Source organism: Phyllostomus discolor, chromosome X, assembly GCF_004126475.2.
Source record: "Phyllostomus discolor isolate MPI-MPIP mPhyDis1 chromosome X, mPhyDis1.pri.v3, whole genome shotgun sequence".
NCBI classification, from domain to species: domain Eukaryota; kingdom Metazoa; phylum Chordata; class Mammalia; order Chiroptera; family Phyllostomidae; genus Phyllostomus; species Phyllostomus discolor.
In genome coordinates this window covers 37670374-37684529 of record NC_050198.1, presented here as the reverse complement: position 1 = coordinate 37684529, position 14156 = coordinate 37670374, and the positions used below count along the sequence as shown (strand labels likewise).

The following is a 14156-nucleotide window of genomic DNA, read 5'->3' as shown; positions in this document are numbered from 1 at the left end:
GGACTTCCTGGAAGTCTAATTCCTCCACGAGATTGGGGAAGTTCTTCATTATTTGTTCAAATAAGTTTTCAATTTCTTGCTGTTGTTCTTCTCCTTCTATCACCTGTATGATTTGGATGTTGGAACGTTTAAAGTTGTCCTGGAGGTTCCTAGGCCTCTCTTCGTATTTTTGAATTCTTGTTTCTTCATTCTGTTCTGGTTGAATGTTTATTTCTTCCTTCTGCTCCAAACCATTGATTTGAGTCTGTATTTCCTTCTCTTCACTGCTGGTTCCCTGTACATTTTCCTTTATTTTACTTTTCGTAGCCTTCACTTTTTCCTCTATTTTGGGACCATACTCAACCATTTCTGTGAGCATCCCAATTACCAGTGTTTTGAACTGTGCATCTGATAGGTTGAGTATCTCTTTGTTGCTTAGTTGTATTTTTTCTGGGGTTTTGATCTGTTCTTTCATTTGGGCTGTATTTGTTTTGTCTCATCCCACATGTTTCGTAGTAAGGGCAGAGTCTTAGGTATTCCCCAGGGTGGGGCAAGCCATGTAGCTGTGTTGTGGCACTGTATGTAGGGGAGGGGTCAGACAGGGAACAGTACAGCTTGCTTGGCTCTCGGCTGGCTTTCAGTCACTTCCCTGGCTACACACAAGCAAATCGGGCCCTTTTGTTGCTGATTCCTGGGTGGGTGGTTTTGTGTATGTTCTGGGACCCTGTGGGTCTCTCCAATGAACTCTCCTTTGAGGCTGGGAGTTTCTCCTGGCACCTTAAGCCCCACAGGTGTTTTCAGTCAGAGTCTTTGAAGCTTTATTTCTGTGCTTTGGAATGCTGGGTTATATGGTCTGTCTGGCTTCTCAGTTGTTCCTCCTGATTTATCTGCATGCAAATGTGGAATGCCTGCTCCTTTAGCTGCTGCCTCACCTGATCTGCCACCCACCACTGCCCCCACCCTGGTTTTCCAGACACTGCCTTGCCGTGAGTCCTGACCATCCTAGCTGCCCGTCTCTGCCCCTCCTACCAGTCTGGGTGAATGTTTCTTCTTTAACCCCTTGGTTTTCGGACTTCCATACATTTTGATCTTCTGACAGTTCCTGTTGTTTTTTTGTTTTAAAATTTGTTGTTGTCCTTCCTTTAGTTGTTGAGGAAGCACACTGTATCTATCTACACCTCCATTTTGGTGGGAAGTCCACTGTTGTCCCAATTTTTCCCAGTTTGTCCCCTTCCACCAAGCCTGTCCCCTACCCCAGGTCAGTTCTCACCATTGTGCATGTCCACTGTGCATGTCAGTCCTCACCATTCATATATGTTCTTTGACTAATCCCTTCACATTCTTTTAACCAGTCCCTGCCCAAACACTCCCCTCTTACAGCTGTCAGTCTGTTCCATGTTTCTATGTCTCTGGTCCTATTTTTCTGGGTAGTTTATTTTGTTCATTAGATTCCACTTATAAGTAAGATCATATGGTATTTATCTTTCACCAACTAGCTTATTTCACTTAGCTTAATAGTCTCCAGTTCCATCCATGCTGTCACAAAGGCTACAAATTCCTTCTTTTTTTACTGCTGAGTAGTATTCCATTGTGTAAATGTTCCAGTTTTTAATCCACTCATCTACTGATGGGCACTTAGGCTGTTTCCAAATCTTGGCTATTTGTAAATAGCACTGCTATGAACATATATTCTTTTGAATTGGTGTTTTGGGATTCTTAGGGTATATTCCCAGCAATGGAATTGCTACGTCAAAAGCCAGTTCCATTTTTAATTTTTTGAGGAAATTTCATATTGTTTTCCATATATGTACTAGGGTTCCCTTTTCTTCACATCCTCTCCAGTGCTTGTTTGTTGATTATTGATGGCCATTTTGGCAGGTGTGAGATGATATCTCAGTGTGGTTTTAATATGCATCTCTGTGATTGTTAGTGATGTTGAGCATTTTTTCTTGAGTCCCTGGGACATCTGTATGTCCTTCTTGGAGAAGTGTCCATTTAGGTCCTTTGACCATTTTTTTTGTTGTTGGATTGTTTGTCTTCCTGGTGTTGTCATGTAAGTACTTTATAAATTTTGGAGATCAAACCCTTGTCCTATATATCATTGGGAAATATGTTCTACCATATAGTGGGTTCCGTTTTCATTTGTATGATGGTTTCTTTAGCTGTACAGAAATGTTTTAATTTGATGTAGTCCCATTTGTTTATTTTTTTCTTTTGTTTCTCTTGCCCTAGGAGATATAGCACCAAAAATGTTGCTATATGAGATATCTGAAATTTTACTGCCTATGATTTCCTCTAGGATTTTTATGGCATTGTGACGTATAGTTTATTCTGGTATAGTCTTTGTCCCTTTTAAGTTTTTGACTTATAGTCCATTTTGTTTGCTTTGGTACAGATAGCCCTGCTTTCTTTTGGTTATTATTTACATAGAATATCTTTTTCCATATTTTCACTTTCAGCCTAATTGTAACCTTATACATAAAATTAGTTTCTTATAGATAGAATTTAGTTGGGGCTTATCTTTTTTAAGTTATATTTTATTGATTATGCTATTACAGTTGTCCCAATTTTTCTCCTTTGCCATCCTCCAACTAGCACCTCCCACTCCCTCAGGGAATCCCCCTGCCTTTGTTCATGTCCATGGGTCATTTGTATAAGTTCTTTGGTTATTCCATTTCCTATACTGTACTTTATATCTCTGTGGTCATTCTGTAACTACCTATTTGGACTTCTTAATTCCTTCACTTCTTCACCTATTCCCCCACATCTCTCTCCCATCTGGCAACCATCAAAACACTGTCTGTATCATGACTCTCTGTTTTTCTTGCTTGCTTAGTTTGTTTTTAGATTCAATTGTTCATAGATTTGTATTGTTTGCCATTTTATTCTTCATAGTTTTGATCATCTTATTTTGTGTGTGTGTGTGTGTGTGTGTGTGTTCTTGTCTGTGAAGCTCTTTATGTGCCCTTTAATTCTAAATGATAGCTTTGCTAGGTAGAGCAATTGTGGCTGTAGGTCCTTACTTTTCATGACTTTGAATATTTCTTGCCAATCCCTTGTAGCCCACAAAGTTTATTTTGAGAAATCATCTGACAGTCTTATGGGAATTCCCCAGTAGGTAACTAACTTATTTTGTCTTGCTGCTTTTAAGACTGTCTCTTTTTCTTTAACCTTTGACATTTTAATTATGATGTGTCTTGGAGTGGACCTCTTTGCATCTAATTTGTTGGGACTGTGCTTCCTGGACTCTCCTGTCTATTTCCTTCACCAAATTAGGGACATTTTCTTTCATTATTTTTTCAAATAGATTTCTACTTTCTTCCTCTTTCTCTTCTTCTTCTGGCACACTATGATGTGAATGTTGAGCCTCTTGAAGTTGTCCTAGAGGTTGTTTATACTATCCTCATGTTTTTGGATTCTTTTTTTTTTCTTTTTATTGTTCTGATTGGTTGCTTTTTACTTCCTTATGTTCCAGATCATTGATTTGATCATTCAGGCTCATCTCTGAATTTTCCTCCTTTCCCAGATCTTGACCCCACAATTACTTGCTGCTTTGGTAGTTACCTAGTAACTTCCAAAAGATGCTATTTTATTTCACCCAGCTACTTTAGTTGCTCTCAACAGGATGATTGGTCTTAACCATCTAGTTCATTAGCAGAAGGAGATTCCCTACTAAGCTTTGGGTCTCTGCCTACCAAAGTCCTGAGACTGTAGTTTTGAATATGGCAGAAGTTCTAGCTCTTTCCACTAGGAGTTTATGAAGATGTATATTCAGCCTCAGTGGACCACTGGAACCATTACTGCTCATTGGTTCTGACAAACTCAGTGGGAAACACTGCTAAGCAGACTAACAGCAATAGCAGATTGACTTCTTCGGGGTTTCTGGGAAATCAGTAATAATAGTCACAGTGTATTACTTTAAAGAACCTTCTGCAAACCACAAGCAGCTATGGCGTACTTTTTCATGAGTTTCTCTTTGACTACTTAGATGTAGGGAGGGTGTTTATAATCCTCCATCATTTGTGTTCCATCTGGATTGTGGTATGGGGCCCAGACACATTCTCCTGGGTGGGAAAGAAAGAGAGGAGAGCTAGATTTTATGCTGCTGTAGCACAGTGTGCCAATGGGGTCTCACAGTGCCAGAAGCCCTCAGCCTGGATGCTACAGTGAACCCACTAGCAGGTTGGGTTTAGGTGTATTTGGGGCGAGAAGTAGGTGAAGGTGGATTGGTTGGCCTTAGTTGTAAGCAAAGCCGATTCTCCCACATAGCATGAAAATGCAAGGGATTGTGAATTTCTTACTTCCCCCACCCCAGGGAAGAGAATGGGAAGTAAGTGCCACTGGTGAACACTGAGTTAGCACAAGTAAACATTTAGATGAGTAACCCCACCTACATACTGAATCTAATAGAGTCATCGAAGAGTCTGCAGTTCCTCTTCTCAGGCTTTGTGATCAGTGTTCAATCCCACTGGCAACTTCCTGACCGAAAACAATATTAATTTGCTATTACCTGGTCTAGAGAACAAACATAAGGACCTTGAGGTCCCAAAGCTTCTGTTAAGTTTGTAGAAGTGGCCTCAGATTTTCTGTGAGATTAGAGTATACTGACTGTGCAAATGTACTTCCAATTTCCTCCCCAGATGGACTCAGTTTGAACTCTGTCCACTTTGAAGTTGAGCTACTTAAATGAATTATAGGAATGTTTAACCTTTGAAGCATGCCATATCCCCAAATTTATATTAAAACTATAGATTAAACTTCTGATTATGACAACTCAGCATTAAAAACTGAGCCACTTTTTGGTACATATCCAAAGGAAATTAAATATGGATCTGAAAATGATATCTGCATTCTGCCCTGGCTGGCATAGCTCAGTGGATTGAGCACGGGTTGCGAACCCAAGTGTCGCAGGTTCGATTTCCAGTCAGGGCACATGCCTGGGTTGTAGGCCATGGCCCCCAGCAACCGCACATTGATGTTTCTTTCTCTCTCTCTCCCTCTCCCTCTCTCTCTCTCTCTTTTTCTCTCTCTCTCTCTCTCCCCCTTCCCTCTCTAAAAGTAAATAAAATCTTTAAAAAAAGATTTAAAAAATGATATCTGCATTCCTGTGCTCATGCAGCATTATTCACAATAGCTAAGATACTAAAACAACCTAAATGTCTGTCAGTGGACAAATGGATAAAGAAAACATGATGTGTGTATGTATGAGTATATACATGCCATTTTCATCAACATAGATGAGCCTGGAGAACATTATGCTAAGTGAAATGAGCCAGATACAGAAAGGCAAATATCATATGATCTTACATATACGTGGAATCTAAAATAGTCAAACTCATAGAAGCAGAGAGTAGAATGGTGGTTGCCAGGGGTGGGTTGGTGGAGGAGAAACTGAGGAAGTGTTGGTTAGAGGGTACAAAGTTTCAGGATGATTTATGGAGATCTAATGTACAACACAGTGACTAAAGATAACAATACTGTATTATAACTTGCATTTTGCTAAGAAAGTAAATCTTAAGTGTTCTCACCACAAACATGGTAGTTATGTGAGTTGATGAATATGTTAATTAACTTGAGTGAGGTAATCATTTCACAATGTGTGTCAAAATATCAATTTGTAAACCTTAAATATATGTGATTCCTATTTGCCAGTTATAACTCAAGAAAGTTGGAAACAAAAAACTGACTTGAGTTGATTGTCTTTCAGGTATGAGAGAATTGAAATCCCAATCCATATTGTACCTCATGTAACCATTGGGAAAGTGTGTCTTGAATCAGCAGTTGAGCTGCCCAAGATACTTTGCCAAGAGGAGCAGGATGCGTATAGAAGGATTCACAGGTAGAAACTTTCCTTGCTCCTCTTCTGCACTTCTAGATCCCAGTCTCAATTGACCTCTTTTGTCCTTTCACCTTAGCAGCTGAACTCTTGAGCACACTTTCCTTTTCCCTCTCTGTGAGAATGCAGTGAGAATGCTGTGAGAATGGACTATAGTGGTCTTCAAACACAGTGTTTCTCACACTATATGAAAACAATGTTAACGTTTGTTTATCTCCTGCTGCACTTTGGATCCTCCAAGGGCAAAGACACTTTTTTGGATGTAAAAAAGTAATAAATTACAATATCTTAGTAGCCCTGATGCCAAGCACTGGGTCTTGCCCAATACTATGCGAAGGCTTCAGTGAGATAGTAATTTCAAAATCATCTCTTTGAATTATATCAAAGTTCTGAATAGAGTCACATCTCAAAAATCATGAAAAATTGAATAATAATGGGAATTTAAAGTATACATATTCATCTAATCCAGATTGGCAGAGGTCTGGTGCAGTTTATCATTTTGTTATATAATCCATGACCCTTCACTGCTGCTTCGTTACTAACCTAAACTATTTTATCCCTTTAGTCTTACACATCTGGACTCAGTGACCAAGATTCATAATGGCTCAGGTAAGATATTTTTTTCTTGAGTATAAGCAGTATTCTCTGAAATACTAAGCTGATAGGAGTAAATTTTGTTTCAGTGACTGAAGTGATGAGTAAAAGTTATCCTCAAGTTTCACTTCCCAAAGCTTTGCCATTCATTAATCCTGCTTCCAACTTTTCTATTGAATGCCCTGGACTGGAGGAAAGACAGGAACAAGTTTTATGATAGACCTCCTCAGCAGTATGCTGGTACATGTTTAATAACCAGTTCTCAGGGAGCAGGAAGGGCTTTGATTTGGTGGTTTTGCCTGTTTCCATGGTATAATACCCCTCCATGGCTCATTTCAAAGCACTAACATGGCCTCAGTCAGATCACAAACTTTCTGAAGTTTCAACAATTGGCTTTCATGAGGTAGTCTAACTTGGTTCTAGCACAGCACTACCATCCTATTGTGGGAGTTGAAAGACATGGATGGACAGACAGACAGATGAAAGAGAGGGTATGAGGGAGGAAATTGTTTTATGCCAATAAATATAGAAGGAATACCTATACAAGCGCAAGGAACAGCAAGCTCAATACAATACATAAAATTACTTTTTGGCAACATACACAGCTATACACCCACACTTCCTCTCTAACCCTGACTCTCAGGCCATTCTGTCCAGTCTTCCCCAGTGGCTGACAGAGTCACCAGTGAAGAAAAAGGGGAAGCTTTCAAATGTTACAGGTAATTACTTTGCAGAGAAAAGAAGTGAGAGATAGCTCAGTATATTTGTCCCATAATTTCTGTCAGGAGGTAAAACCTGACAAATAGTTAAAAGTTAGTAATATACCAAACTCTGTCAAGAAAGTATCCAGCCACTTACTATGAAATATAGAAACATTTATGGTAGAAGATACAGGAAACATTATACATAGGACAATGACGCCTCAGTCCCCTTCAAAGTAGGCACCTTGAGACCTAACACAGTTCTCCTGGCATCTCTTCCACTGTTCAAAATACTCTGCAAAATCCTTTGTTGGAATTGTCATCAGCTGCCCTGTTGTATTTTTCCTGACACTCACTGATGGCCTGAAATCCTTTCCCTTTCAAATGTGATTTTAGTTTTGGGAAAAGCCAGGAGTTGCAGGGTACAAAATATGGGCTGTAGGGGGACTGAATCACCTGGGTGATTTGATGTTTTCCAAAAAACTTGAACAAGACATGATGCATGAGCAGGCATGTTGTTGTAATGAAGCTGCCAATCACCAGTTGCCCATAGCTACAGCCATTTTCATTGTATTACATCTCTCAACTGATGAAGAACACTGAGGTAGTATTTTTTATTGTTTGGCCTGGAGCAGCATGCTTGTGATGGGCAACACCTTCCCAATCAAAATACAGTTAACATGGTCTTGGTCTTGCTGCGACTTTGCCACGCCTTCTTTGAGCATGGAAACCAGGCGACTTCCATTGGAACGACTGGGCCTTTGTTTCTGGATCATAGCCATAGACCTATGATTCACCTCCAGTTATGACCTTCTTGAGGAAATCTGGGTCACTGATAGAGGTTTGAATCAAGTCATTAGCAACTGCAGCACAATATTACTTCTGCTCTGGAAGCAGAAGCCACAGAATGAATTTTGCCACATGTGTAATGTCAAGATCCTGAGTCAAAATCTTGGACACAGTAGTTTTTGTAACCTCCCAATCAGCTTCTGGTTCTTGCACTGTCAGTTGCCAATCTTTGTTGATTACAGCTCATACACGTTCAGCATTCTCAGGTGTTCTGCTTTTTGCAGGCCTTCCAGAACAAGGATCACTTTCAACAGATTCTTGACCATCTTTAAAGTGTTTGTGCCACACTTTTATTTGCACTACACTCATTGCATCACACCCAAAAACCTTTTGAACCATCTGAATAGTTTCCATGGAGGAACGTTCAAGCCTAACACAAAATTTGATGCAAATTCATTGCTCTACTCAATCATTTTGAATGCAATGGCTACATAGTACCACCCTCACTGACTAGGGCAGTGAAGTTGTCATTAACGCATGCGCATTCCAGTCTACTCTCCTTGGCTGCCAGGTTATGTTATTGTCATGCAAAACATTCTATTAACAATGGCTGGACTTTTTCTGGACAGACATTGTATAAAATGTAGCCATTCTCTAAAGCCCCACAGTATTGTAATTTAAGTCAAAAGTGGACAAATCAGTAGAACCAAGTAAAGCCAAGGAATAGGAATGTGTGTATGAATTTATATTTAAGAAAGATATTACTTCAAATCAATTTTAAAAGGATGAATTATTTACTAAATAGTATTGAGATGGTCCATTTTTTAGTTTATTCATTCAAGAAACATTTGAGTACCTGCTCTCAGCTAGGTACTATTCTAGGACTGGGTCATAGTCCTGAACAAAAGTGACAGTCCTAACCTTCATGGACTTACTATGTATTCGTTTCCATTAGGGGGAAATAGATTCCTAGCTAACTTCCTACACAAAAATAAATTCCAGCTATATTTAAACTTTTACTGTTAAATATGGTACAACCACTTTGGGAAAGGGGTTAGCAATTACAATGACCAAACGCCCCACCAGCTCCTCTTCTAGGCATATACCCCAAAGAGTTGAAAGCACGTGTTCAAACAGAAACACGTACGGGAATGTTCATAGCAGCATTATTCACAATAGCCAAAGAGTGGAAACACCCAAGTGTCTGACAGTGGGTGAATGGACAAAGTGTGATCCATCCATAGAACAAGTACTGCTCAGCAACAAAAAGTATAAACTACTGATACATGAACAACCTGGATGTATCGTAACAGCAGTATGCCAAGTGAAAGAAGCACCACACAAAATGCTATATATTCTGTAGTTCCATTTATATGAAGTTCAAGAATAGGCAAAATTATTCTATGGTGACAGCAAGCACATTAGTAGCTGCAGGAGCCAGAGCTGAAGGTGAATTGACTGCAAAGGTACCTGCAGAGGAGCTTGTGGGCTGATAGAGGTGATCTGTACCTTGACTAGAAGTGGTTATGAGGTATGTGCACATGCCAAAACTTACTGAACTGTACATTTAAAATAGGTTCATTTTATTGCCTGTAAATTATACCTTTGTAAAGCTCATTTTAAAAGGAAAAAAAATACAGCCATGGCTGGTGCGGCTCAGTGGATTGAGCACCGGCCTGTGAACCAAAGGGATGTGGGTTACATTCCCAGTCAGGGCACATGCCTGGGTTGTGAGCCAGGTCCCCAGTAGGGGGTGCAGAAGAGGCAACCACACATCGATGTTTCTCTCCCTCTCTCTGTCCCTCCCTTCCCCTCTGTCTAAAAATAAAATGAATAAAATCTTTTTAAAAAAGGAAAAATATGGGAGGAAAATATAAGAGGGTATTTTTCAAACTCTAAGGAGGTAATGGCCTAAATACAATCTGAAACCCTGAACTCAGAAAGAAAAGAAATAAAAATTAAAGACTTTTATAGACTCCTACAGAAAAATCAAATTGCTCATAATAGTTTTTAAAAGAAGTATGGATTAAGACAAAATTATTAGTTTTTCACATTTTTTTGGCAAAGATTAAACTGAGAAAAGTGAACATACATACCCATGTATTGTTCCTGGAGGTATAATTTAGTATAATCTAGAAAATGCTGGATAATCAGTTTTTAAATATGCAAGGAGTTGTATATAGCAACTCCACTTCCAGAAATGTACCTATCAAAACTTTGTATGACGAGGGTACAAAAATAAATTGAAAGGGTATTAACTGCAGTCTTTATAATAGCAAAAAACCAGATGCCACTGAAATGTCTATCAATAGAGGATTTATTAAATTGGTATACCCATTCCAATGAATATTGTACAGCTCTTAAGAAGGAAAGCTAGATCTTCACTGAAACAGAAAGGGGTCTATAGCATATTGATGTGAGGAAAAAGTAACATCCAAAATCAATTTTTATTCTAAAGTATACATATACACATGTACACACACATACACATACACACATATCTTGGGAGATATATCCCACCATATTACAGTGGTCATTTTCAGTAAGTCATGTACTATGAGAGAGAAAAAGATATTTCTGTTAGGTGGAATTTGTTTAAAAAAATTAGAGTGCCATCAAATCCTTGTCTCACCATGAAGCTAAACATTCATAGTAAGGCATGAAAGATGATAAAACTCTCTTACTCTTCATCTCTGTTTTTTCCTCATTTTAAAGAAGATTTCAAGTGAGTTAAAGTAATGTATTTATTTCTTCAGTGTACATAACATTTGCAAAGCAGTTTTCCCACTGGACTTGTGGAAAACTAAGTTACAGAAGGTAGAATTCTAGCTCTCTAGGAAGTCATTGTCATTTATACTGTGGGAAGGGCTGAGGGTTTGGAAAAGAAACCCTTCTATAGATAGCTCTTAGCCTTTTTGCCTAAAGGAGTAAAGAGCTGGTCATTTTCTGCTCTCTGCTTAGCTAGGCTTCCCTCTGGCCTACAGATGCAGGGACGTTCAGGAATGCCTCAGAATAGGTAACTTTGGTCAGCTGTTCTTGCTTTCTTCTGGCTGGCTGTACAAAATTATCTGCCAGACCTACTTACTGCACTTTTTCTACTTCCTCCTGCATCTCTGTCTTTCTATGCTCACAGTTGAGGGGCTCCTGGCAGTGGAGGGTTATCTCATGTGTTTTTTCTATTGAAGTGTTTACCAAGAACCTGTGCAGTCAGATGTCAGCAGTCAGCGGGCCTCTCCTACAGTGGTTGGAGGACAGACTGGAGCAAAATCAGCAACATTTGCAGGAGTTGCAACAAGAAAAGGAAGAGCTTCTGCAAGAACTTTCTTCTTTAGAATAAAGGAGAAGACAAAGTGGGGTAAAATTTTTTTTCAATGGTCCAAAAATTCATGCACCTCATGTGTAGGCAGACAATGGAGCATCTCTTTTTATATCCCAATGGATGAGTTTTATGTATGGAATAAACACAAGATGTCTTCCTAAAAGTATCATTGGGGCTTAAAGAACCCTCTACCTGTAACTGGCTTAGAAAAGACATTGCAAGATCATTTAAGAAGAATATTAAAGGTTGTTTTTAAAGGCCGTGGAATGTGCATTGGCAAGGATAACCTGTAATACAATATCTGGGGAGAGTATATTTCAAATTTTTATTTCCCCTTTTTTAACTTGGAAATATTTATATTCATTTTTAGAGGCACTCTCTAGAATAAGCTGAAGGAAGAAGAGTATTTAATGTTTCAGTTTTGTAGTTATGATGTTTATGTTACATAAATAAGTACACAAGGATTATGTCTTCCTTCTTGATCTCTGAAATATATTCTGAGATATGTCTCAAAGTTGAATCTATGTGAGTGCCTTTCTAACCAAATAGATGCGTTCTAGCATATTTGATTCTAAAGTAAAATTGTATCAAGAAGATCCTATTTACCTAGGAACTTCCATTATAGTATAAATGTGTTTTTCCAGAAGTATTCAGGATTTAGAATATAACAAAAACCATACTTTATAAAGTTCTGTTGTATTATTCTTACCATGTGTAACCACAAATAGTAAGTGTGTCTCCAGAAAAGAGTCAAGCCAATCACATACTGGGAATTAGTGGGAACTGGAGGAAGTATAAAGAAAGTAAATAACAAGAGCCCCAATCTCAATATCAATGACAAAGTGTTAGATTTGTTTTTGTTTCTCCTTAGATTATTATTTTTCATGTTTTAAAATATAGTCCAGAACCACTTGCACCAGAATCACTTGGAGGTCAAACTGCATCTCTGGGTGGAACCAGGCATTTTCATGAACTCCCCAGCTGATTCTAAGGCAAACCACTACCCTAGGGCATATGCAGTATAAATGCTGTATTTTCCCTAATTTCTCATAGCCACAGTTCTTCTCTATTTTTTTTCTTTCCCTATAGGAAAAATGAACATATCCAAATATAAAATTAAATAAGCTAAATCAATTTTGAAGAAAAAGTTGGAAGGACTCACATTACCTGACTTCAAGACTCACTATAAAGCAATATTAAGCAAGATGATATAGTATGTGACCAACTGATTTTTGACAGAGGTGCAAAAACAGTTCAGTGGAGGAAGAATAGTCACTTCAACAAATGACGCTGGAAAAATTGGACACCCAAAGGCAAAAAATTAACTTTGACATAAAATGCAGTTCATATAAAAAATAACTCAAAATCTATAACATGTAAAACTATACAAAATTTAGAATTAAAATCATAGCAAAATTTTCATGATCTTGGGCTAAGCAACAAGTTCTCAGCCTTTACCTCCAAAGCACAATCCTAAAAGGAAAAGTTTGACTTTATCAAAATGAAAACTTTTGCTCTGCAAAAATTTAAGAGGAGGAAGTTATTCAGAGAATTATTTGCAAACCATATATCTGATCAATGTAGAATATATAACAGTAAAAACCAACAATCCAATTAGAAAATGAGCAAAAGACATTTCACTAAAGAGGATAATATGGATAGCAAGTAAACACAGGAAAAGATCTTGAACTTCATTAGTCATCAGGGAATACAAATGAAAGTCACAGTGATTTATTACTACATATTTATCAGAACAGCTAAAGAAAAAATTTTTTAAAATACCAGATGCTGTTGAGCATGCAAGCTGAATCTCTCATGCATGGCTGACAGGAAAGTAAAGTGAAATTTTAATAAAATTAAACATACATATACCATATGACCCAGCCATCTGACTCCTACACATTTATCACAGAGAAATAAAAACCTGTGTTGGCAAGAAAACCTGTACACAAATGTTTGTATCATTTTCATTTGTAATAGCCCAAAACTGGAAGCAACCCACATGTCCTGCAATTGAGTAGTTAAACCAATTGACACCAATCACCCATACCATGGAATACTACTCTTTAATCAAAAGGAATAGACTATTGATGCATGCAACTTGGATGGCCCTCAAAGGTATCCTGATGAATATTTTAAAAAGCAGTCTCAAAAGGTCACATACTGTATAATTGATTTATATAACTTCCTTGCAATGACAAAATTACGGAAACGAAGAACAGATTAATAGTTGTCAGGCATAGGAATTGGAGGGGTGTGGAATATATGTGTTAAGGGATAACAAAAGGAATTTCTTTGTACTGATGGAACAGTTTTGTGCCTTGATTATGGTGTTGATTTAGTGAATTTATACCTGTACTAAAACTACATAGATGTACACACACCCACAAATTAATACATGTAAAAATGAAATAAGTTCTGCAATCTAGTAAGTCGTATTATACCATTTTCAATATGTTAGTTTTGAAGTAGTACTATATTTATGTAAGCTCTTATTAATGGGGGATACTGGGTGAAGGGTACATGGGACTCTGTACTATTTGCAACTTCCTGTAAAACTGTAAGTATTGCAAAATAAAATTTTATAGCCCTGGCTGGTGTGGCTCATTGGATTGAGTGCCAGCCTGCAAACCAAAGGGTCACCGGTTTAATTCCCAGTTAGGGCACATGCCTGGGTTGCAGACCAGGCCCCCAGTAGGGGGTGCATGAGAGGCAACCACACATTAATGTTTCAATCCCCCTATTTCTACCTCCTCCCCTCTCTCTAAATAAATAAAAAAATAGTTTTTAAAAGTTACAAGTATTAAATCGGGTACTAGAAATTATAGTACTTATTTTATGAAATAAGAGTGATAAAAAAATCTAAGGGCAGTACAATGATTTGAATATTTTTACAGGCCAACCTTGATCACATGTCCTTTTTCCTTTCTGGGCTTCA

At 38.1% G+C, this 14156-nt stretch overlaps 1 protein-coding gene across 3 annotated transcripts in view; it reads left to right on the top strand.

The window, feature by feature from the left end:
- The window catches only part of BRCC3 (BRCA1/BRCA2-containing complex subunit 3), a 54117-nt gene extending 40306 nt beyond the window's left edge, over positions 1 to 13811 (top strand). For 2 of the 3 annotated variants that reach the window (XM_036016717.1, XM_036016716.1), the window contains 3 exons: positions 5687 to 5818; positions 6381 to 6424; positions 11085 to 13811. In XM_036016717.1, the coding sequence (XP_035872610.1) occupies positions 5687 to 5818; positions 6381 to 6424; positions 11085 to 11236 (328 nt within the window). In that variant the 3' untranslated portion in view covers positions 11237 to 13811. The remainder of the gene's footprint in view (positions 1 to 5686; positions 5819 to 6380; positions 6425 to 11084) is intronic. The other variant, XM_028522959.2, reaches the window with a different exon arrangement.
- Positions 13812 to 14156: the final 345 nt, after the last annotated feature.